The following is a 25726-nucleotide window of genomic DNA, read 5'->3' on the forward strand; positions in this document are numbered from 1 at the left end:
ATTATTCTTAGTTTGGTTTGTGGCATAGTAAGTTACTAATATTCATACATTCCAAAATAAAATCTTAAACAACATAAAAATATGACCATGAAAATGAGGACACCACTTATTTAGCATTTTTCTCTCAAGAAAAATGTGCTAAGCAAATCTGTTTTTGCATTACCGATAAATTATATTTTCATAATAATTAATGCTCATTATTTATAGGTACTTAATCTAACACAATAATGTAACAAAGCTAAAATCAAGGTCACTTACAACCTAATTAAAACTATCTAGAATGTGAACAGTATTTATGCCCCACATACTATAATTAATTATCTGTATAGTAAGTAAGGTTACAGCTAGGTATGACTATATGTATATTTAAAAGCTTACTTTACATTTTCATATATATAACAAATTGACACCTTACTTGATTCATAGAAAGAAGATATGCTGATTTTAATCGCCTTAGTGAAAACAAATTTACAGCTATCGTATGCATGTATGTATGTGTGGATGTGCACATGAAGATGAACAAAATTAATGCATCAAATTTTAAATATTCAAATGCATGCTTACAGCAATTTCTAAATCTAATAATCAGACTAACATGTTTACAAAATGATCATTAAGACATTATCCAGAATATTTTTTATCTCAAATACTATTAAAACACAGAAACGTATCCTTTATTTTACTAATATGCTTAATTTTATTTCTTTCTCATATCAATTTATTACAGATATCTCTCAATATATGCAACCCATGTGTTCCTCCAAATTAGTCATAAAAACACTCATTATATGAAATGCAATTTTCTTGCCCATTTCTCTTTTAAATGTATGTATGAAAGTTTTAAGAGGAGGAGACTTAAAAAACAAGATAACAGGCCTGGGTTGGTTAAACTTTGTAAGTTACCTTTTTGTATCCCAAAACCTAAGAGTATCTGACACACACAATAGAAGGAATAAATGAATAAATGAATGAATGATTGCCAAAAGAGAAGACGAAGACAAAATGTATAAATTTGGCAACATGTCTTACTCTTTGAGCAACCATTCCAATTAAGAGCAAAATAGTTTGGAATCTATTATTGCCACAAATTGGAAACAGCAAGTAATTTTTAATCCTCGTTTTGAGTTTAACTTAACATATTAACAATATCTTTACCTTTCCCCCATATCTTAGTAAGTCATCAAAATCCAACTCTCTACAAATTCCAATGAAATAATCAGTCGGCAAATGAAACTAAACCTTCAATAAAAGATCTCATTACTTACCCAAAGTACTCCTTATATTTAACAAACTTCGAAAATTAAAAAGGTTTACCAAGCTGAGAGCTGTCCCTACACCTTCTACCCTGAGGTCCTAGTGATAATCCTTGGGCCATCTGTCTTACACATACAGCTCTTCAAATATCATGTCCATTCTCCTATCCCACCATAGCTTTCTCTTGGAAAGTATAACCAAATACATTTTTTTTCAAGTGCCCATCATAAGACATTATTTCCATTTCCTTTACCAACCAACCTGATCACTCTCCTCTAGACCTTCAGTAGGATTCTATCTCCCTTAATGTGTGGTGACCAGGTACAGCTTGAAGAGTTGAACTGAATTATCATCACCCATGTATAAGGTTACTTTTTTAATAATAAAATTTTATTATTTGGTAGATACATAACACTACTTACAACAGGTAATACGTATGGAATATTTGTACTTACCAGATGTTAGGCACTATTCTAAGAGCTTCAAGAGCTTTATGTCATACTAGAGGCCCGGTGCACAAAAATTTGTGCACTCGGGGGGAAGGGGGTCCCTCAGCCCGGCCTGTGCCCATTCACAGTCCAGGACCCCTTGGGGGGATGTCCACCTGTCGACTTAGGCCCACTCCCTGAGGGATCAGGCCTAAGCTTGCAGTCAGGCATCCTTCTGGCAGCCAGGGAGCCCTCGGGGGATGTCCAACTAAAGGCTTACGTCCCCAAAGGATCAGGTCTAAACCGTTAGTTGGACATTCTTAGTGCTGACACGGAGGTGGGAGAGGCTCCTGCCACCACCACTGAGCTGGCCAGCCATGAGCCAGCTTCTGGCTGAGTGGCACTCCCCATATGGAAGTGCACTGACCACCAGGGGGCAGCTCCTGCATTGAGCATCTGCCCCCTGGTGGCCAGTGCGCATCATAGCAACCGGCCATTCTGCCGTTCAGTCAATGTGCATATTAGCCTTTTATTATTATTATAGAGGATGTCCCTATTTCCCCCCTTTTGCTCCTTCTACCCAGCTCTTGCCCCCCACTTCTCTCTGGCCATCACCAGACTGTTGTCTGTGTCCATGTGTAGTGCATATACTTTCTTTGGCTAATCCCTTGTTTAAATTCACTTCTTTAAATTTGTATTTTCAGATAAGTGCTTATAACTGCACTATTATAAATTTTCTATTATATCATTTAGAATTAAGATATTTTTTAATTGAACTCTTGCAAATTTTAGCACAATTTAATAAATTATGCTAGAAGCAATTAGATTTTTCATGTAATACAGATACATTTCAATTAATATTTAATTAATTTTTAATTTTTTAATATTTTAATTTGAAATAATCTCATACATGTAAAAAAACTATAAAGTACTACAGCATATTATATGTACCCTTCACCCAATTTCTTAGGTGTTAATAATTTAAACATAACCATTATACTACTAACAAAATTTGGAATATATTTTTCTTATAATCTCTTCAATGTTATTTAATCCATTTATTTTGTTTTTGTTAATCTTCACCCAAGGATATTTTTCCATTGAATTTTAGAGAGAGTGAAGGGGAAGGGAGAGACACATTGATTGGTTGCCTCCTGCACATGCTTTGATAGGGACTGGGGATCAAGCCAGCAACTGAGGTACATGCCCTTGACTGGAATCGAACCTGGGACCCTTCAGTCCACGGGCTAATGCTCTATCCACTGAGCAAAACAGGCTGCAGCTTAATTCATTTACTTTTAATCTATATGTGCCTTTATATTTAAAGTGGGTTTTGTTTTTGATTCACCCTCATAATCTGTCTTTTAATTGGTGCATTTATGCCACTGACTTTCAGAGTGCTTACTGATAGAGTTACTACCATATCAGGCGGCTTCTGGGGCTTCTGGGGCTTCTGGGGCTTCAGTGGCTGGCCTGCCTTGGATGGCAGCGTGCTGGCGGCTCGCGCTGCCCCGCCCTGTCTGCAGTATGCAAATTATCCACCATCTTCGTTGGTGGTTAATTTGCATATCACGCTGATTAGCCAATGGGAAGTGTAGTGAAGGTACGGTCAGTTACCATGTTTGTCTATTATTAGATAGAACTAGAGGCCCAGTGCACGAATTCATGCATGGGTGGGGTCCCTCAGCCTGGCCAGCAATCGAGGCCTATCTGGAGGTCAGCCAGCCAGGCAGGAGGGGTGGGGCGGGTGGAGGAGCCCCAGGAGGTTGGCCGGCTGGCCCCCCAATCAGGGCCTATCGGGGGGTCCTGCCGGCTGGGGGAACGAACCACGGGAGGTTGACCTGCCAGCCCCCTCATTGGGAGGGACCACGGGTGGTTGGCCAGGTGGGAGGTGAGGGGGAAGGGGCTATGGGAGGTTGACTGCCTGGCATAGCGGAGGGAGCCACGGGAGATTGGCTATGGGAGCGCACTGACCACCAGGAGGCAGCTCCTGAATTGAGCGTCTGCCCCCTTGGTGATCAGTGCGCATCATAGCAACTGGTCAACCGGTCGTTTGGTCGTAACAGTCGCTTAGGCTTTAATATATATATATATATATATATAGATAGATAGATTATATCATGCCATATATTCACAGCCAACCTACATGCTAGCCAATCACTTTTTCATGTTAACAAGTTAGAAAACAGCAGCTTAGAAAAGTGACTTGGCCAAGGTCCAATGGTCCAATGGTTTATAAATAGCAGAGCTCAGATTGATACATGTTTCTAACTTCAAAGTCCATGCTTTAACTACCTGAATTTGTAGTTCCCATGACTAACTCACACAGAATTTTTTTTTTTTTTTTTTTTTTTTACATATACAGCTGCTAAACCAGATCTGTCTTTCTGGAATTCCCAGTATTTCTGGTTACAAGTATATGAACTTATATTTATCTATTTTATCATGTCATATTCAGCCCATCATTTTAATAATTAGAGCAATAAAATGGGGGGAAAGCAACATACAGCCAAGATAAATAAAAAATATGACTAGGCTTTCCCCAACATAGATTACAAAACTTAAGAGACCTGTTAATAGCAAGTGCAAAACTTCAGTTATCTTGACCTTTCCTAGATGTTATGTTCAGCTACAAGTAGAGCAAATAATTCTTGCATTTTCCTCATAAAAAGTTTCATCCCTTATAAAGTACAAATAAATATCCAAAAATGATAGACAACATGGAAGTAACAAAAACCTTGAGAGAAAATGTCTATATCTCTATAGAATATGCAATAAGGGCATATTCAGATATGTATCCACAAATTAGAGAAAAGATACATATGATCTGAATAACACTCTACCCAAAACCACTGAGATTAAATAGAAAGTTTTTTGTTTTTGTTTTTTTTAATGGGAGGTTCAATCATGTCTTGGGGAGTGCCTTTCTAAGCATAACACCAAAGGAAGATTACTAAGTGAAAAGATGATAGACTTGCCTACTTAAACACTAATACAACTGCCAAAAAAATTTAACGTCATAAATTTTTTAGAAATAAAAAATGAATTTCAACATCATAAAATAAAAAACTGGCAATTCTTACAAGACAAGTTAGTGGCCTAAAATATATTTTTAAAAACTTCAACCTCAGTAGTAATAAAAATGTAATTAAAACTGAGTTACCATTTTCTCTCTACTAAATAGGCAAGCGTTTCTCTTTTAAAGCATGATAGGACTGGAAAAGATCTAAGTACAGAGATACTCATATATCACAGGTAGTAATATACACTGGCAGATTCTTTCAGGAAAGTACTTTGTTAGTACTTTTGGATGCAAACTTCTCACTGATAGAAATATATTCAAGGGAAAATACGTACAAGCAAATACTTAGCATAAGAGTCTTTATTGCAAGAAAGGCTAGATATAATAAACCTTCAATAGTGGAGTATTAATTTAATAAAATAATTTATGGTGATAAACGTAATCCTCTGCAGCCATTAAAATGTATCTATAATAATAAAAGTGTAATATGCTAATTAGACCGGACAGCTGAATGACCTTCCAGATGTCCTTTCGGATGAAGCAAGGACTGCGAAGGCTGAGGCAAGCCGCTACAGCTGCAAGGGCCGAGCCCCTTGTACGAATTTTGTGCATCAGGCCTCTAGTTATATAATAAAATATTGTCTTAAAAACAGGTATAAAAGTGACTAAAAAAAAAATTCTAAATTACATATACTGTTTAACCCATTTTTAAAGTATTAATATTTTAAAATATATATACTCCAAAAGAAGACTTAGTTCCTTTAAACTGTGTACTCTAAATATTTTACAATGATGTATTTTTTAAAATTAGAAAAATAAGCAAACTTGTGTTAAAAATAGGTGGTATTACATGGCACAAAATACTTTGTTTTCCATCACAACACTGAGAAAAAAAAAAAAGAGAGAAACAATGATTGTATTATAATAAAACCCAATGGCTGACATGGTAGCCATAAACTGAAAAAATTAGAGAAATATGAGAGAAATGTAGCAAAAACACAAAAAGAATGAACATATTAACAAATATGTTTCAAAACCTATAATAGTAGGATCTTTAAGGTTAGATCTCTCAAAAAAAAAAACCTAGGCATACAAAACTGGGAGAAATAACAAAGAGAGTCCTTTTATCAAATGTATGAAGGAAGGAAATAAAATCAGGATATGTTCTTTCCATTCTCACTTTGCTTGCATCTTCTCCTACACAGAATATGAGCTTACAACAGGAAAGAGCATATCATAAACACTGAATGCTACCTATGGTAAGGGGAAAAGTAGTAATGAATAACCTAGCCCAGTGATGGCAAACCTCCGACACGCGAACTCATTTTTTTGGTTGATTTTTCTTTGTTAAATGGCATTTAAATATAAAAAATAAATATCAAAAATGTAAGTCTTTGTTTTACTATGGTTGCAAATATCAAAAAATTTCTATATGTGACACGGCACCAGAGTTAAGTTAGGGTTTTTCAAAATGCTGACACGCCGAGCTCAAAAGGTTCGCCATCACTGACCTAGCCTCTTCAAATAAGTTCAGATATTCACACTCTGATGCATCACATTCCAAGGTTTAGGAACTGCTCCCAGATTTGACTTCAGAATCCCTGCTATCTATGAGAAACAATGAAGAAAAACAGAAATGCTAGATAAAAGTAACCGCTCCCCCAATTTAAAAAAAGAAAAAGAACAAGATATAAGTAGTAGACTGTGAAAACTACTTAACTTATTTAAATGTAAGCTTAACATCAACAAAGGGCAAGATAACAGAGCAAAGAACAGAACTCACCAAGTGTCATGAGAAAATGCAGTGGACCCTTGAACAGCATGGGTTTGAGAACTGTGTGAGTCCACTTATACAATCTTTTTTCGATAAATACTGTAAACATATTTTTTCTTCCTTATGATTTTCTTGACATTTTTTTCTCTGGTTTAGTTTATTATGAGAATACAGTATAGACTAGACATTACAAAATATGTATGTGATAACCAACTGTTTATGTTATTGGTAAGGCTTCCAATCAACAGTAGGATATTAGTAGTTAATTTGGGGGGGGGGAGGAGCGTCAAAAGTTGTAACAGATTTTGGACTGCATGGGGGAGTCAGCAGGATTGTAAACCCCTGCACTGTTCAAGTGTCAAACTGTAGTCACAATACTTTTTCCTATGAAATTATTAGGTTAGTTGTTCTTAGATTGGCAAAGCAACTGAAAGTTTGATATCTGAAGGCAAGATAGTGAAAAGCATTCTTCATGTCAGTACTGTTAGATCTATGGAGTGTTAGCACGGAACAATTGCATCCAAATACAAAGACTAAGAACAAAAACATATAACTTCCATCATATGCCATAGGATGCCTTTTAAAAAAAGAAACTCTTCCTTAAATTAGTAGACCTTATTATATGGATATCTCCATTTGGATATTATACTAGACATACAAATACTATGGGTAGGAAAATTCTACAATACTAAACATTCTCTAAGTTTTAAAGTGTAATTTTACCAAATGGCAGATTATCTATTCAGACTTAGGGTTAGGGAAAGGGCTCTTCTAATTATTTAGTGAAATGAATATAGAAAAAGCAGCACATATATCATCCTCATAGCTGAAGGGACACTATCTTAATTGAACCTGGTTGATGTTACTATCCTCCTATTGTTCAGCAGTACTAAGACTACCAAGACTACTAGTAAGAATGTATAATACTTGCCCAGCTGGTGTGGCTCAGTGGTTGCGCATCAACCCTTGAACCAAGAGGTTGCTGGTTCAATTCCCAGGGCACATGCCTGGGTTTTTTTGGGGGGGCTCAATCCCCAGTAGGGGGCATGCAGGAGGCAGCCGATCGATGATGTTTCTCTCTCTCATAGATGTTTCTATCTCTCTATCCCTCTCCCTTCTGCTCTCCCTAAAAATCAATTTAAAAAACATATTAAAAAACAACAACAATGTATAACACTTAACAGGGGAACCTTTTCATAAAGTATTAATGTTAATCATTCTATACAATATTTTAAATACTCTATTCTAAGTACCAAAAACATCTCTATACTCTTCTGACCAAACTGCAGTATACACATTAAATCAGTGGTTTCCAAAGTGTAGTCTAAATCTCCAAGATCCTTTCAGGGAAGCCATGAGGTCAAAATTATTTTCATAATATAACTAAAATATTATTTGCCTCTTTATTTTTCATCCTTCCATACGTATAAGGTGAGTATAATCTTCCATGGAGTAAAAATTAGACTTAGTATTATTTTAAATGATTTAGTAAACAATTATTAAAGCATCTACTATATAAAATTTGTTTTTAATTTATAACACAATATCAATAGAATATACAAACAACATAAAGAAAAGCTCTATCAGATCCTCAGTAATTTGTAAAAGTATAAAGGAGCTTTGAGAACAAAACGTATGAAAATCATACTATATTAAATCATAATTATTCTATATCAAAATTTCAAAAGATTCTGGTAACATTTATAATGCAAGTAAGTACCAAAAAGTATAGTCTCCCCTCAGATGTCAACCTAGTCAAATAATTCCTACTGAAGCACAATATTAAAAAGTACTTATTTTTTTGTTTACCACCCATGTTTAATAAAGCTATTTCATATAAGATAGTTCACATTAGTGTAAAACTTCAATAACTTCAACTATACCTCATTCTGAAGTTCATCACCACTTTTAACAGAAGCAAGCATATCATATAAAGTACAGCAAAGATCTTCTATTCTTGTTGCTTCAGCCATTTCATTTAAAGTTGCATTTAAGTACTTCTCGACTTCACACCACAAAAAGGAGTCATTTGTTTTCTCCACAGGTTTGACCTCCGGGGTGGAATGCTCCCGCAAATGTTCATTCAGAAACTTCTTGTAATCTAGGCTTATAGTTTTCTGGGGTTCACCATTTATTGGTAGCTCATCAAAGTAGTCCAAATCATGCATGTCAAATGAAAATGCTAAATTATTGCCAAATAAAACTCTATCACCACATTCTTCTTTTGTCACCTGGAAAAGAGCAGCAAGATTGTCTTGATGAAAATGAGAAGTAATTCGACTGGTAGCATTACAAGCTGCAGTGGCAGATGATGATGGAAAGGGGCCAAACATCTGTTTGATAGCCTTTGTCTCACTGTGACCAACAGAGTCCTTCAAGTGAAATGTCTTGAAGAGAAATGCAGCCGCATTTTCAATTGCTTCTTTTCCATTTTCCATTCCGACTATTCAAAGATAAAAGAAACGGTATTAGCTCAAGTGAATCATAGTTCAAGTTACCATTAAAAACAAAAACAAAAAAACTACTAGTAAGATTCTTCTGGGTAAATCCAGCAGTAAAAACATACTGGTAAAGATAAACCAATTTAAGAGCAGAAAAGCTCCTTTAAGTACATTCCCAAATTTCCAAAGAACTGTATTAGGTAAGCAAATCATTGTCAGTGATTATTCTATACCTAAATAGAGAAACTACCTAGTAACACTTTACCTCTCTTCAAAACTGATTTAAAACCAAATTTTAAAAACTGATTTGATGAGTAATGGTATGATTCATTCTTTAGTATGGCCAAGTAATATGCCATTTCTTAAATCAAATTGATAGGCACTTTTCAATTATCTTTTCTCTTGAAATAAAGCTGCAATGAACATAGGAATGCATATATCTTCTCAAATTAAGCGTTTGGATTTCTTCAGAGTATACTGAAACTTCTTTAAGAAAAAAATAAATTCATGTGATTCATGTGAATCAAAATCCTTTCATCAAAACTATCCCCAAGTGGCTAAATCATTATGATTTTAAAATACTTCTAGGATAGAATAATATTCAGGAAAGATAGATTTTAACAAAATCTTGCTTAGTAAGGAAATATCACAAGAAAGTGTTTTTCTTAGATCACAAGCTACTATTACTCAGAAACTGAATTGGATAAGTTAACTTTTAAAATGAAATTAATGTAGTTCTCCACTGAAGTTTTAGAAAATGTTATTCAAAGAAGATTGAGGAATAAACACCTCAACTCAGAAATGTCGGATCACAAACTATTTTTAGTAATTTAGTAATGATCTCTATGAATTTTATTAACTATAAGATAGAAAATGTCAGATGTACATAGCCTTTTAGAGCCACATCTCAGCACTCTATATCTGAAAATACTTTTGAGGACAATAATTCTGAGAATGACAATTTTTAGAAAATATGAAAAAATGTTTGAAATTAATATCTATTTGCTATATCATATGCTAATTTGCTTATATAAATAGAATGAAATAATATTTCCTTAGACCGCTAGTTCTCAAATAAAATGTGCGTCAAGCCCTGGCCAGTGTGGCTGGGTTGGTTGAAACACTTTCCATACACCAAAAGGTAGCAGGTTCTCCCCAGTTGTGGCACATAAGGGAGACAAGGGACAATGTTTCTCTCACATTGATGTTCCTCTTTCTCCCTCCCTTCCTCTCTCTCTCTGAAATCCATGCATGTCCTCAGTGAGGATTAAGAACAAACAAACAAACAAAAAACACCTTAAATTGTGCATCAGAATCCCCGGGGTTCTTGTTTAAAACCTAGACTGTGGGTCTTCTGTCTCAGCGTTTCAGATTCACTCTGCCTGAGACGGGGCCTGAGAATGTGCATCTCTAACAAATTCCCACTGGCTTAGAATTTAAAATATGGTAATTATTAATCAAAATCAAGAAAAAGAAAACACATCTCCACTGTATCTCTTTCTATATCCCGCTAAAATGGTAATCTTAGTTGGATAATGCTTTTTCACAAATGTTAATATTCTACTAACTCGCCTGCGTGTTCACACCACAAAGAAACTTCTCAAAAGTAAATCTCTGCACCGCGCTCGTCAGGAGTCCGGAAATTCCAATTTTTGAGAAGCACTAGCAAACATTATTTGTTGCTACTATTGACCATCTAACAAAGAAACCAAAGTACTGCAATCTGAACACAACTTCTCCGGAGTGCTAAAGCACGCGAGATGGTCCCTCCGTGCCGCCCTCCGCGGCCACACGCGAGCCCCCGCCCGCAGCGACACGCGGACACGCGGACACGCGTCCCAGCGCTCCGCCTGCATGTGATGACGTGATGCCACGCCCCGGCTGCTGCCAGCAGACCCGGATGAGCAGGCAGCCCGGGATAGGAGCAGGGAACGTGGCCCAGCCAGGGCAGTGACAAAGGACCACCCTAATATGGTAGTAGAGCCCACCTGTGATGCCAGCACTTGGATCCTTTGGTGGCCGAGAAATATAAAAGGTGCTTGTAAAACAGAAAAAAAAATCTTAATAGATGCAAGTAGATGTCTGACTTGTCAAAGCTCCTGCCCTCAACAATGAGAAGGGAAGGCGCAGTGTTTCTGCACCAAGGTGTTTCTGCGCTTCTCCGCCCGCCGGCTGACCCAGCACACGGAAAGCACGAGGGGGGCGGGGAGGCCTGGAAAATGAGTGGTGCGCGTCTGGAGTGGAAATTGGTAATAGGTAGTCAGGTACCTGTTTTCTTACACTATATCCAAAACTAAACGTTAACTGAGGATCTTGTTTACAAGCAACCTATTTTTTGTTCGTTTCCCTTTATGTTTTACGTAGAATTCAGTAGGAAGTGAATCTTTTAAGTGATTATTAAGCTGAAGCTCTTTGTTAACATTTACTTCCAATTCAAGAAGTGTTTGTTTCATACCACTGACTGTGCTCGTCTTCCTGAGAAGAATAGGAATTTTAAGTGTAGTTTTCTATCCTCAAGATAAAACCTCAGTAAAGAAAATAAACTAAATAATCAACTGGCAAAAGTTTGAATGAAACTTATGACCTTCAAACCTTACTTAAGGAAGCTACTTTGGATATCTAACCACTTGTAACTTTTTAAATAGCTCACTCTAATACGTAGTTGAGAAGTTCCTTATAAGGAATGAGTAGGACATTTTAATCAAGTAAAAATATCCATCAACTGTTTTCATCCTTAATTGCTAAATATGCAATTTAGAAGTTTTCAACAAATGAATTCCTTAACCAGTTAAATCTTCACTGTTCTGCATTATACCATTTTTCAAATAATCACCAAATTATCAAACAAACTAATAGAGGTAAGCATTTACCATATGGCTTTTGGGGGGAATAAACTGAACAATTTATGTGGTATAAATTTAAAATTGGCTAAGTATGCCGAAACCGGTTTGGCTCAGTGGATAGAGCGTCGGCCTGCGGACTGAAAGGTCCCAGGTTCGATTCTGGTCAAGGGCATGTACCTGGGTTGCGGGCATATCCCCAGTAGGAGATGTGCAGGAGGCAGCTGATCGATGTTTCTCTCTCATCGATGTTTCTAACTCTCTATCTCTCTCCCTTCCTCTCTGTAAAAAATCAATAAAATATTTTTTTAAAAAAAATGGCTAAGTAATATAATTTAAAATAATGAGCTCCATTTATTTTTTAGTATAAGTCTTGTACATCAAAAATCCTCCAGGAAAGCCTTGCATTAAGTAGGCAAAGTATTCAAGAAATGTTCAATACAGTAATTTGAAGAAACCACTTAGATGTTAAGATTATTCCTGAACTTTAATAGAAATTACCTACTGCCTTCGGAGTGAGCAAATAATGAAAGGGAAGCAAACAGAGAAACTATTTGGTGGAGAAAGAGATTAGTAGTAGTATAAGAGATTAAAGAGAGGCCAAGACAATTCTCCATTTTTTTAAAGTTAGTCGTTTAATTGTACGTATATTCATTACAAAATGTGGATACTCATCTTTACAGTGTAGACTTTCAGTCGGCATCCAGCCGCTATATTACCATTTCTAGTACTATAAAATCCTGCATCAAATTACAGCTTGACTTTCCAAGGAACCAAAGAGCTAACAAAAAGTTTTAATATCATATATAAGCTTCCGTTATTGTGGGCATTACTAAGGAAATAAACTATCTTTGAACAAATCACATAGCTCACTGAGATTTAACTGGCATTTTAAAAAAAATTTTAACATCCAAGGAAAAAGCATTTTATAAAAAGATGATATAAAGTATACACGTCAGTGCAGCATACATTTATAAAACATATAGTTACAGCCTTGACAGTACTATAGAGAAAATTAATTACAATCTTTAACTACAAGTAAAGGTACAAAAATGCCTCTACTGAGGAATGCAGTGTAAATTTTCGTACGCTAAGGAATCATAATAATTTGTAAATGAAGAATAATATATTGATAAACTAAAGCAAACTGTGAAGAGTTGATCTTATTTCCAACACTTGCCATTGCTACAATCCATTCAATTTACAGCTATTTTGTCATATCCCCACATAATCTGAACTGCCTGTTTATACAGCCAATATATTTGCAAAGTCATCTATGATTTTCATTGTTATTCAGCTCTTTTGTTTTGTCATTTTTCTTGTGATATAGAAATTTAAAAATAACTCTGTCCCTGAAACAGTCAAACACAATCTAATTCTCTCCCAAGTTCCTTCTCTATGAATTCCTTCCTGACTAACCCAAGCAGAGTTCCTCCCCTTTTTGTACCACATCATCACTGGGCACATATCAGTACATCTATAGTCGCATAGATAAACTATTTGTCTATCAATGGCTACTGGAACATCTAGATTATAATAAAATTATTCACTGACAGCCATTTACCAGGCTGTACTCTAGGCACTTTGTAGTATTGCTTCACATCCCACCAACCATACAAAGAATTACTATCACCATATTATATATGAGGAAACTGGATTAGTGATATTAGCTACTCATTAGTAAATGACAGAACTAAATGTATACCACATATATTAACTCATAATTTGAAATTATCCTATGCTATAGGAAAATAATTTTATGAAAACTTAAAGCTGAAAATGAAATAAAGATGGTACAAAAATACAGTTGCAAATATTCTAAACAATAGCTTACTGTATCTATCCATATATCTAAAAATACAGTATAAGTAACTATAGTTTATTACAGGAATGCAAAGGTGATTCGATTGTTAGAAAATCTAGCAACATAATCTACTTTCAAAAAATTTAAATAGGAAACATCTAGTGCAGAGATATGATGGCTAGGAGTCGCGCACACATGGTGAACAAAGGCAACAGACATGAAAGAAAGGCCAAGTCGTTAGCAGTCTTGTGCCCAATCAAGGATAGTACATTACATTTGATTATTATATGCATGTAACCTCCTATAATCTACAGTACCATCATATCATTTTAAATGACATTATATGGAATTCCCCTATAACGCCATTGAGGCATATATAGATTTCTTAGTGTGAAGGTTTTTAATTACAGATTCAATTTCTTTAACAGTCAAATATTCAGATTTTCTGTTTCTTCCTTTGTCTATTTTAGTCATTTTTGTCATCTTAGTCCTCTGAATCTGTCAAGAGCTCTGTTCATCTTCTCATCCTCCCTTTTCATCTGTCCTCCTCCTCTGGACTAGTCAATTTCAGATAAAAGTGGCCCAAATGCCAGGATCAGATTTGCTAGGTTTATTTATGCTGTTAGATCTTGGCCCCATAATTTTTTATTGCATCGGAAGTACTATGATGCAGTCAAACTGTTTTCTATTTTACAGTTTTTCTAATTATTCTCAGCAGAGAACTATCCTAAATTATCTTGTCTGCCAGTTTATGTCAAGTGGAACGTTGAACTTTTTTGGAATCTACAATTTTTAAGATAGTTGTTTTTTTACAAATATTCATGAAAAACCTCCTGCTTTACTCTATACACAACAGGCCTTTATTATTTACTAGAGGCCCAGCGCACAAAATTCATGCACTTGGGAGGGTCCGTCAGCCAGGCCTGCGCCCCCTCGCAGTTCGGGAGTCCTCAGGGGATGTCTGACTGATGGCAGTCAGACAACCTTAGCACTTCTGCAGAGGCGGGAGAGGCTCCCACCACCGCCACTGCACTCTACATCCGTGAGCCTGGCTTCTGGCTGAGCGGTGCTCCCCATGGGAGTGCACTGACCACCAGGGGAAGCTTCTGCATTGAGTGTCTGCCCCCTGGTGGTCAGTGCATATCACAGCAACTGGTCATACCACCATTCAGTTGATTTGCATATTAACCTTTTATTATATAGGATATGCATACCCTTATTTCCATACAGAATTGTCAGATCCAACTAATTTCTATATATACCTCCTTCTGCAGTCATCACTTTATAAAATGCTTTCCACACTCAGTTCAGATTCCTCATTTTTTATAGTAAAATCTTATTTCCTCAACAACCTGAAAAACATAATAGATTCCCAAATTCCCTAAACCACACTTTATAAGTCAGTCATGTCCAACAAACCTTTTGATTTGTACTTTTGTTAAAGACAAGGCTATTAAAGGTAAAATGCATAAAAACATCAAAGCCCAAATAAAACAGGGGTTATAAACTAGAGAAGGCAAAACAAGGTCTGTGTATAGCAAAATAATGTAAATACTTAAAAAAATAAAGTTCAATTATGACTGAGTCCTGTTCTGTATCCAGACCAGAGTAAAATCATTAGATCATCCTGTTCTAGCCTGAGAGGGAAATTCAGTTACAGAGCTGATTAAAGAACTGCCAGGTTCTTCTGCTGACTTCCCACCATTTTTGACCCCCATTCTAGTTTCTATCTATGCTGTGAAAATCTTAAAACTTCTATGATAAAATAGTGGAAAATCAACATTCTATAATAATTTAAAACTCTAATAGAGATGCATGCCTTGTACATGATGGATTTTACTAACTGCCACTCTCAATCTTAACCTATTTTCAAAAATATTTTTACTTGAAGCACATAAAATGTATTGACAAAGTGTCATTGCACAGAGAAGATAGGCTAATATGACTGTTTCTCCTTCAAAATCCATTGAGGAGACAGTTATGTCTACAATGAGTATTTAGATAAACTAAGATTAAGAGCCCAGAATATTATTTCCATCAAGGAAAGGACTGGTGTAAACAATTATCAAATAATGAGAAAGTGCTCTAAAAAAGTATAGAATGGATGATAATCTAATGGAGCACTATACACTAAGACTACAAAGGAATAACAGGACATAAATGAAGCCTAAACTATTTCTTCAAAGATGAGAAGCATTTCCCCAGAAGAACACAATGGGGAAAGTTACTATAACACATACATGACAAGGAGGAAAAAACAACCTAAGCACTGTTCAGGAAATTAAAATAGTACACATTGCATATTTTAGGAGCAAAGCTTGCATGTGATAGAATGACAAAGAGATGAAAAGGTACATTGTTTCAACTCATAAAGGAGCTTTTCTAATGTCCATTCTAAGGAATTTGGTCTAAAGAGTAGGCTGGGAATAAACATGAGCTTTGCATGCTTTTTACAAAGATCAGTCTAGTCACAGTGTAGAAGCAGAATAAAGAAATAAGGCTGAGGAAATAGGCTAATGCAGTAGTTCAAACATCAGATGGTAAAAGCTTAAACCAGGGCAATGGTAAGTATGTAGAGAAAGTGAATTTAAGAGTAGCTGAAAAGTAGACTTGACAGGACTTGACCTCTGACTATAAGGAAAGTAAAGAATCTAGGATTTACATCATGTTTCTATGTTAAAACTTAGGTCTAGGCCTAACTTCACCACAAATCAACCATGGGATTCACTTAACCTTTATGAGCCCTGTTTCTTCACATACAAAATGAAGGGACTGGACAACATGTTCCCTGATATCCCCACCAGCTTAAAATACCTATTACTCTAACTAGTCGATGTACATGTTCTTAAACAAATACCTCAGATTATTATATCACACTCAACTGAAATATAAGTGATTGTTCTTTATTCTCTTGCTCTATCTTTTTAATGCAATTACACCAAAAATACATGTGCTAAAAGAGTAATATAAGAGAAATCACAAAGACATATTTACCATGAGACTAATCTTTTCAATGCTTCCGGTTTTAATTACATTTCTAGTGTCAGCAGTATTTTCATATTCTGGCCTCAGACTACAAGGAACAGAAAGAATCTAGGATTTCAGAAAGAGTAGTTGACTACTAGTCAAATATTAGTTTCACTAAAGCTAAGTTACTCAACTTAAACATAGCATTAAAAAGTATATATAACAGAGCATTTACCTAAGTCCAACCCTAAGATTTCATCTGTCATGAAAATATTCTTCTGAAACATTACATTTCAAAATAATCAATTTCTAAAACATATCAGTCAATAGATTAGTCCCTGAGTATGAATCAGATGTTTCACCAACAGGCAAAACATCTAGGATTACATTTAATGACTGGTATTTAAAACAATGATATTTGACTTGTCAGAGACATTTGGGAAGAATCTAAAAGATAGTTTTTTAAAATCTTAATTTCTACATCATTTATATAAAGAAATAATTTAGTCACGGAACTGAATAAGCTCAGTATTTTAGTACTGTTTTTGCTAAGTATTCTGAGGCATTTTTATAATGGAACTCCTGAAGAGAAAAAACACTCTACAGTTTTTGAAAAGTATTTTATCAGGCCACCCCCCAGTGGCCCTAACATCTTAGAATTGAAGACAGTGAAGCCCAGAGGGTTAGATCCCAGTCAAGGTGATCCAGGTGGACTGGAGACTGCTTTTCCCTACTATTTACCAATCAACCTAATTGCCTCTACATCCTTAAAATATAAAATGTAATTCTGTGCTAAATTCTATCACAAATTTCTTCAAAATGTGCTCTATTTCACCTAGGCTTCCAGAAAACTCAATTTTTACTAAAGCCCTGAACTTCAGAAAATCAACTAAATGCAAAAACATACATGACATTCATTTGTACTTTCACAACTTAAAACAATGAGGGTATTTAAATTCAATAATATACTATATTACAAAACAATGGTAATAAAATGACATATCAAAGTCAAAATATTTGAATGAATTTAAAGATCTGATGAGCAAAAATAAGCCTTCATGTGTAAAAAATATACCAGAAATACCGTTCAAAGCCAGTGTAGGAAAGAAACCTCCCAACCTAGCATATGGTAAAGTAATGATTTAATTTTCCCCTCAACTAAGAAATCACCTGAGAAAACTTTTTTTATTTATCAAGTGAAACTTCACTACAATCCTAAAATATGCAAACACTACTCTAAGCACTGAGGATGAAGTGTTCAACAAGAAAAATAAGGTCCTATTCTCATGAAACTTATATCCTATTCCCAGAACATGAGTAATAAACAAACAAGCAAAAATAAGATAATGATAAATGTTATAGAGAAAATGTTACCAAGGGTTATAAGAATGACCAGGTACCAACATAAGATTGGATGGTCAATGAGGGCCTCATTAAGAAAGTATTTTTTTAGGGGAATTCAGACTAAAAAGAGAGGATCTACCCACTCTAAAATTAGGGCAGAAGAGCATTCTCAGCAAGGGAAACAGCAGTGCAAAGACCCCAAAACAGACACCAACTTGATGGGTCTGAGGAAATGAGAAAAGACCATGTGTCTCCAGAACCGTGAGTGAAGGCACGGATGAGTTGAAGTCAGAGAGAAAGGTGGAGACCAGATTACACAGGGTCAAGAGTATCGGTCTGAACCTTTTATAAGTAACAAACCTGCATTTGAAAAATTTAGAACTACAGTAGTTTAATTATGCTTTTTAGTTATCAGATTCTGAAATTATAAATGTCAATGAACAAACTCAGATTTTTACCAGTCATTGTTCTGTTTTGTTTTCAACCTTGGGAATAGTAGCATGTTAACATAAGTAATTGCATTATCAAATTATAATTTCCTCTAAGTACAATCAATTGATGAAATTGTTAGTGTATGACAGGAATTAAAGCGAAGTTTAGCTAGACCGAGCTACATGGCTTTTAAGAGTCCCTCAAGCTACATTAAAATTTTAGCTCACCCTATCCTTACTTCAAGCAAGACAGTGATTTTCAAACTCTAAATTCCTATAAACTCCTCATGTTTGATTGTATTATAATTACTTGTTTACTTCTGCCTCTCTGACTGTATCCTAAGCTCCTTAATAGATAAGGTAGTCTTTCATAATTATGAATACTTGCTTGGAAATTTTAGCCTTGCATTCGCTAATTTAAAAGAAATATATTAGTGCACCTTAGTGGTTCTATTAAAAAATAAATAAAAATAAAACAAAACTATACCTATTTGTTTTGCAGCTTGCAATATATCTTTTAAGTCTTCATTTATACTTTGCATTTCACTCTTCTCCAGTTTTTCATTCAAAAAATTTACTATCTTCTTCCATGTCAGGTCCAGCCCTACAATTTGTTCATGAAGTTTAGATCGCTTCATCTGAAACACATAGCAAAATACAGTGATATGTTGGTTAAAGGTTTTCTCAAATCCATCACTTATCACATGTATTTTGCATTACATTATACAAGACAAAAAATGAAAACTGTATCTATTCACATCCAAATTTACAGCTCTGAGAAGGAACCTTACTTGAATAAAATTAAAAAGAATCTCATTTGTTTAAAAGATATGTTTAATAAAAGCTTTTTTATAGGTTTAATCACAATGAATAATCATGAAATTATTTCCATACAGCAAAATAAAAAGCAAAAAGTCCTACATTAAGATGACAATAAGTAATATCCCATGTGTACTAGACCAAAGCAAGTTCCTTCATATACTATATTGTATGGTTCATTCCTTCGTAAGTTCATATACCTTTAGGACTATAAGTTTCACAACCAATTATAATGACCAGACAAAAGTCAATTATGAGACCAGATACTGAGTTTAAAAGAATAAAATTCATCTTTCTCATGTTATGGTATAAATCATTGTTTCTCTCCATCAAATAAGAATCTTACCAAAGACCCAAAAACTTACTCAGATAATCCAGGGGTAAATTACTGGATTAAATTTATAAAATTAACTGGCAAGACCCTTAGCAACAGAAAAATTAACAAAGGACTCTATACCATAGTTCTGATTATTCTCTTTGACAATATAGTCATAAGCTCTTAAGATATACTAGGTGTACCAGTTAATAATGCAATAATGCAGATTTTATAATCAAAGAAAACACGATCAAAGTGAAACATCAAAACTGCTTTATTCAAAGTAATGTTCGTCGCTAGCTACACATTTCCCCCATCTTTCAGGTAATTTGTGGATACCGTTCCATTAGAAGTTTTCTTGTTTTGAGGCAAACCAATGAGAGACCCAATTTTCCACTTCTTCGTATGTTTTGAAGTGCTGCTCAGAAAGTGCATGTGCCATTGATCAGAACAAGTGATAATCTGAAGGAGCAAGGTCTGGCGAATACAGCGGGTGGGTTAACACTTCCCAGGCAAGATCTTTTAATGTGCCTTTAATTGGTTTTGAAGTGTGTGATGGTGCGTCTTCATGAAGCAAAATTACTTTGCCGTGTCTTCTGGCCCATGTGGTCGTTTTACATCAAAGTATGGTTCAAATTGATTATTTGATGTCAGTAGCAATCAGTATTAACAGTTTCACCAGGTTTTAGAAGGTCATAATACATCACACCTTCCTGATCCCACCAAAAGTAGAGCACTGTCTTCTTTCCAAAGCGATTTGGCCTTGCAGTCGATGTTGATGGTTGACCTATAATTTTGTGCGTTTGGGATTCTCAAAATAAATCCACTTTTCATCGCCAGTCACAATTGGATGCAAAAAAGACTTTCTTTCATGCTATTGAAGCAACATTTTACTGATGACTGTTCGGTTTTCCATTTGTCTTTTGTTCAGTTGATGTGGCACCCATTTTCCTTCCTTTAAAAATCTTTCCCATTGCTTGTAAATGATTGGAAATTGTTTGCTGAGCAATGTTTAATCTTTCTGCGAGTTGTTTTTGAGTTTGACACGCATCTTTATCCAATAATGCTTGTAATTGTTGGTCTTCAAACTTTTTCGGTTGACCTGGACGTTCTTTGTCTTTCACATCAAAATCATCACTTTTAAAGCGTTTAAACCAGCGTTCACAGTATATTGAGATGGAGCATGTTCACCATAAGCTTCCCGAAGTATACGGTAACTTTCAGCATCACTTTTCTTCAAATAATGAATTAAAACTTCCTGCAAATACTTTTTTGGGGGGGCACGAAATTTGACATTTTTAAGCTGTTACACCATTTTTAAGGTGTTAACATATGATGTTAACATCATATGATGTTAACACCTTCAGAAAATTTGACATGTGAAGTTTTGAAGCTTGTTGTCAATACAACAAAAGAGCATACATATCAAATGCATATATATCAACATATGTGTAACTCCATCTATTGAAAAAAATCCACACTATTAACTGGTACATCTGGTATATTCCCATTAGTAAACATTGGTATACACATTCCCCTTCTTAGTAGCTAAAACATACCATTTTAATCACATAGAACTAAGGAAAAAATGTCAAATATTTGCCCATGTCCTATGTTTATAATAGTTTTCATCTTTAAAAAATTTACCTTTAAGTCAGCCACATCTTCATTATAATTATCTTGCTTGGTGACATTTGAAAAGGAGCGCAAGGCTCCTGTGAGGCGAGGTAAAGCCATCTATAATTCAATCAGTGATCCATACAATGAGGAACCCGAAACTGAAACAAAACAATATGATATTTATCTGTTGGGAGGAGGTGGGAGAGGTAATCACACTCAACAAATTGACCTGTCCAAGAGAGAAAAATAAACACAATTAGTTAAAAAAGCAATTGCTACCAATGTTGAATAAAATTCAACACATTTTGTACCCATGAACTTATTTATTTTTTAATAACATACTGGCTATGTTGGGAAAAAGAAAAGAAACAAACAAAACACGTGTGGTGGGTACTACTTTAGCATTACTTAAAAATAAGTTCTACAGATTCCCACGTACAGGTCTCACATACTGCATTACTACTGACAATAACACTGAGAGAGAGGAAAGAAAGCACATGCCCATCTTTTCTCTAATACTGTTTTATGCTCACATTATCCCTTGCTTTCAAAGTCTCACTGCTTTTGTTTTTTTTAAAGCATGTTTTCACCTAAATGCATTTGCAATAGTGGTTTCCTGCTCGGAATGCTCTTCCAATGTTCACATAGATGACTCCTTGACACATAATTCTTGGCTTAAAAGATACCGATACCTCCTAAGAGGGGCCTTTCTTGACCACTCAATCTAAGAAAGGGCAACTACTCAGTTATTGTCTATCAAAGCACAAAATTTCCATTCTCTTTTATAGCACTAATTAATATTTGACATATACTTGTTTATTTACTTATGTATTGTGTCACTCCACAAAGAGTAAGGTTGATGTTTTTGTTGCTCAATAATGATTTAGTATATAATAAAAGGAAGAAAGCGGGAGAAAAAGAGATAAAGGTAACAGAGAAGCTAAAGAACAGGAGAGGAAAGAATTAAAGAAGCTGGGGAAGGAAGGGAAGAACTCTCAGAAAAGGAAAAAGTCAGATGTCCTGATCTAATCTCCTTGTTTAGGTGCTGACAACTAAACAACTAACCCTCTAGTAAACAGACTAATAATATTTACTGTGAGCAGAGTCCTTATCTATGGGATACTCTTAGAGCTCATCCTGGTTAAAGATTGCTTATTGTAACAAAATTTGGCATGGCTCCCTGGAGAATGTCACATATACTATGCAAGTCCTTAAGACAGTTCTCAGATAGGGATATTTTGCCCCTTATAGGTCATTTGGCAATATCTGGTGACATTTTAAGTTGTCACAACTGGGGGGGTGAGGGAGGAATACTACTTACTGGCTTCTGGTGGGCAGATGCCTGTGGTTCTGGTAAACATCCTATAATACACAAGACAGCTTCCTGACAACAAAGAACTGTCCAGCCCTAGGATTTTTCAACTGGTATACCACAAGAATTTTTAAAACTTGCAATACCTGACTATTTGGTCAGGGGCACTGACCCCTGTCCCTTATATTGCTAAATAAAAAATGACAACAGCCAAGGAAACAATAGCTGTCCAGTGTGAACGAATCAAAATTATACCTTTTTCGTTTTGGTTAGATCAGCAAAAAATATAATGTATTTTTTTTTGGTTTGCCTTAGTAATTAGTTTATGTGTGCCAGAGATTAAAAAAAAAAGTTGAAATTGCATTAAAATAAGTAGACCTTAAAGAAAGTGACAAGCCCAACATATAAATGAAAGTTCAATAATTGATCAATTATTGATCGATCAGTCAAATCAGCAACAAATTTTCAGTAAAGACATAAAAGACTTCAACAGTGAAATTAATAAGTTTAATTTAATAAACATATGCAGAAACCTGTATCTAGTGATTAGAAAAATACATATTCTTTTCAAGTACATCAGTAACAGTTTAAAACGGTCTATGTCTACTAGGCCATAAAGCAAATCTAATAAATTTCAACAATTAAGCATCATTTAGATCAAGGGATCAGCAAACTTTTCCTCTCTGAAGAGAGAGAGTAAATACTTTAGGTCTGACAGGCCACCATGCAGTCTCTCTGCCCTCTGCATAGTTTTAATTTTATTTTATTTTTTCTAAAACACTTAAAAAGTGTAAAAGTCATTCCTGGGCTCAGGATGACCAAATTAGTTTGCTGACCCCAATACAGGTCACATTTTCTGAGCAAAATAAGATTCGACATCAGAAACAAAAAAGATGAAGCGAAAAACAAATGACTGCATTGCAAATAAGTAAGGAAATGGTATCAGAACTGCTGGGGAAAAGAACAGTTGGATTCTCCATATCATACTAAAAAAAATTAATCAGGAAAGCAAAATGATCCATTTTAAATTTCAACTACCCATCGGGAATGAATTTTGGAAAGCATTTCTGGAAACAAGATGATTCACAGAATCACATTTGTATTTTTCTCAGTAACACTTTCTGGAATATTTGAAAGAAGAAATCAAAGCAGGAGTCAGTGGAGAGCACAGAGAAGACATTCTCAAACTTTAGTGTCCATCAAAGTCAGCTGGAGGGCTTCTCAAATTGGGAAACCCACCATGAAGTTTTCTGGATCACCACCAACTTTCTGAATCAACAGATCAGATGGCACTGAGTTGGGGCACTGTCAAGATCAGAATTCAAAAAACATCAGATATATATTTATATATATACATACACACACACACACACATACACACACACACACACACACACACACCTCTATTATGCAACTTCAAAAAGAGGTCATATTTCATAGTAAATCCTAGAATTTTTACTTTCTATTCCTTACTTGTATTATACCTTATTGGTTAATGTAGTGGAGTCATATGTAATTATTTGAATCAATCAAACACAATATGGCAAATAAAAGGTATAAACAAACAAAATAATACTGGAGACTATGCCCACTATTTCACATACTGAATACATGTTTTAGATGAATGGAGAATAAGCAATAAGAATACAGGGCTCCCTTACACTCTTTCAATCACCATATGCATCTCAAACCGTGAACATCTTGCTGCATTGTATGACTCCAATGTTTAAAATGATGTCCCCTTTCTAAAAAAGAACATACAACATGGCCATTAAACATAAGCCAATTTGTTCACCTGGATCATCTGAAGAAATTGTGATATGTTCCAAGTCTGGAGGAAAAACATAGCTGTGCAGGACATATTGAGAGACAGTATGTTGTGACAACCTGATGTCCTAAGGGATTTTCAAGGGAAATTTTAATTATTCTCTATTTCCACCCAAAAAGTTCACTTTAGATCCTAATTCATTCCTAAGTAAGAAGCAACTGCTCTTGAATAGTGTCCAATAAAATTAGAAAACAGACTTGGAGCATGGACAACATAAAAAGCAAGGGAAAGACAAACACATATATCCTAGGTGTGGCAAAAGTAGGTTTACAGTTATCCGTCTGGAAAATAATGCAACAATTAATATATCATAAAACAAGAAAAAAACTGTTTTGCATACTCATAATTGTAAAACTACTTGTGCCCCACCCTATATATATTTATATAAATCAAAATATACAATGGTTAAAAATAAAATTTGTATGAGGTTCTTATACCCCAACTACTTACTTAATATTACCTCCACTTTTCCTATTTAAAGGTACCTTCAGGGGTTAAACCTAGACAGGCTCATAACCATAAACCACATTGCCTTTGTATTACAGAAGACCCATATAGTTATATTAATTTTACTCTTAAAAAAAAGGGGGGGTAAGGAAAGCTTTTCTTTTTAATATTTAGAGAGAGGGGAAGGGAGAAGGAATGAGAAACATGGGTTGGCTATCTGCAGGCCCCCTACTGGGGATGGAGCCCACAACCCAGACATGTGCCCTGACCAGGAATGGAACCAGCAACCTTTCCGTGCGCAGGTGTTGTTGCCCAACCAACTGGGACACATCTGCCAGGGCAGAAAAGCTTTTCTTCTAAATGCCCTGGGAAACAAGTGGCTAGAATAACTATCAGCACCATATCAGAACAAGATTAGAAATTCCCACAGGGATCAAATAAGCACACATATCACTCTACAGGACACCTGGAGGTGACCTACTGCACACTAAGCAGTGTGTATTTTATCTTTCCCCACACAGGTTCAGTGGGAAAGATCCTGGCCCAGATGATCTGAGCAAGGCAAAATTCTCATTCTACCCCAATCTATGGGGCTCTGAAAGACAGACCCAAGGAATTTATGCCTGTCCCTTAATAAGCCCTTCAAAGATTAATCTGAATTGAAACCTCTCTGCTGTGCATACTCACAACTGTAAACCTACTTTTGAGAGGTATTCTCCTCTCAAGAAGTACCCTCTTACACCAAACCAAAACTCTAGTGATGCCCTGGAACAAGCCTTAGCTGTTTACAAAGAAAGGGTTTTCCTGACCTTGTATACTTGTTTCTCTCTACCATAATTACATGGCGCACCATTACATTCCTCAATGTGAGCTCTGCAACTGGTGACCCTTTAGAAATCTGATTCAAGTTTTACACCCAAAGAATTAGAATTATACACCGTAAATCCAAAAAATATTTATCAAAGGGTTTCATGGCTTTAATCTTCACTTATTGTTTTGTGCATAGTAGAGGAAATTCTCAAAAAGCCCTAACACTGACACTATATATAAAAAATTGGCACACATTCGGTAATAGCAGC

General features: G+C 35.4%; 1 protein-coding gene across 1 annotated transcript in view; it reads right to left on the reverse strand.

Annotated features, from left to right (window-relative positions):
- Positions 1-25726, reverse strand: part of ASCC3 (activating signal cointegrator 1 complex subunit 3) — a 257401-nt gene that overhangs the window by 224039 nt on the left and 7636 nt on the right. The window contains exons 2-4 of the mRNA XM_081093991.1: positions 21088-21218; positions 18793-18943; positions 8362-8921 (exon numbers count right to left, since the gene is read on the reverse strand). Of these exons, the coding sequence (XP_080950117.1) occupies positions 8362-8921; positions 18793-18943; positions 21088-21177 (801 nt within the window). The 5' untranslated portion in view covers positions 21178-21218. The remainder of the gene's footprint in view (positions 1-8361; positions 8922-18792; positions 18944-21087; positions 21219-25726) is intronic.

Source organism: Myotis nattereri (assembly GCF_964212035.1).
Source record: "Myotis nattereri genome assembly, chromosome: 6".
Lineage (NCBI taxonomy): Eukaryota > Metazoa > Chordata > Mammalia > Chiroptera > Vespertilionidae > Myotis > Myotis nattereri.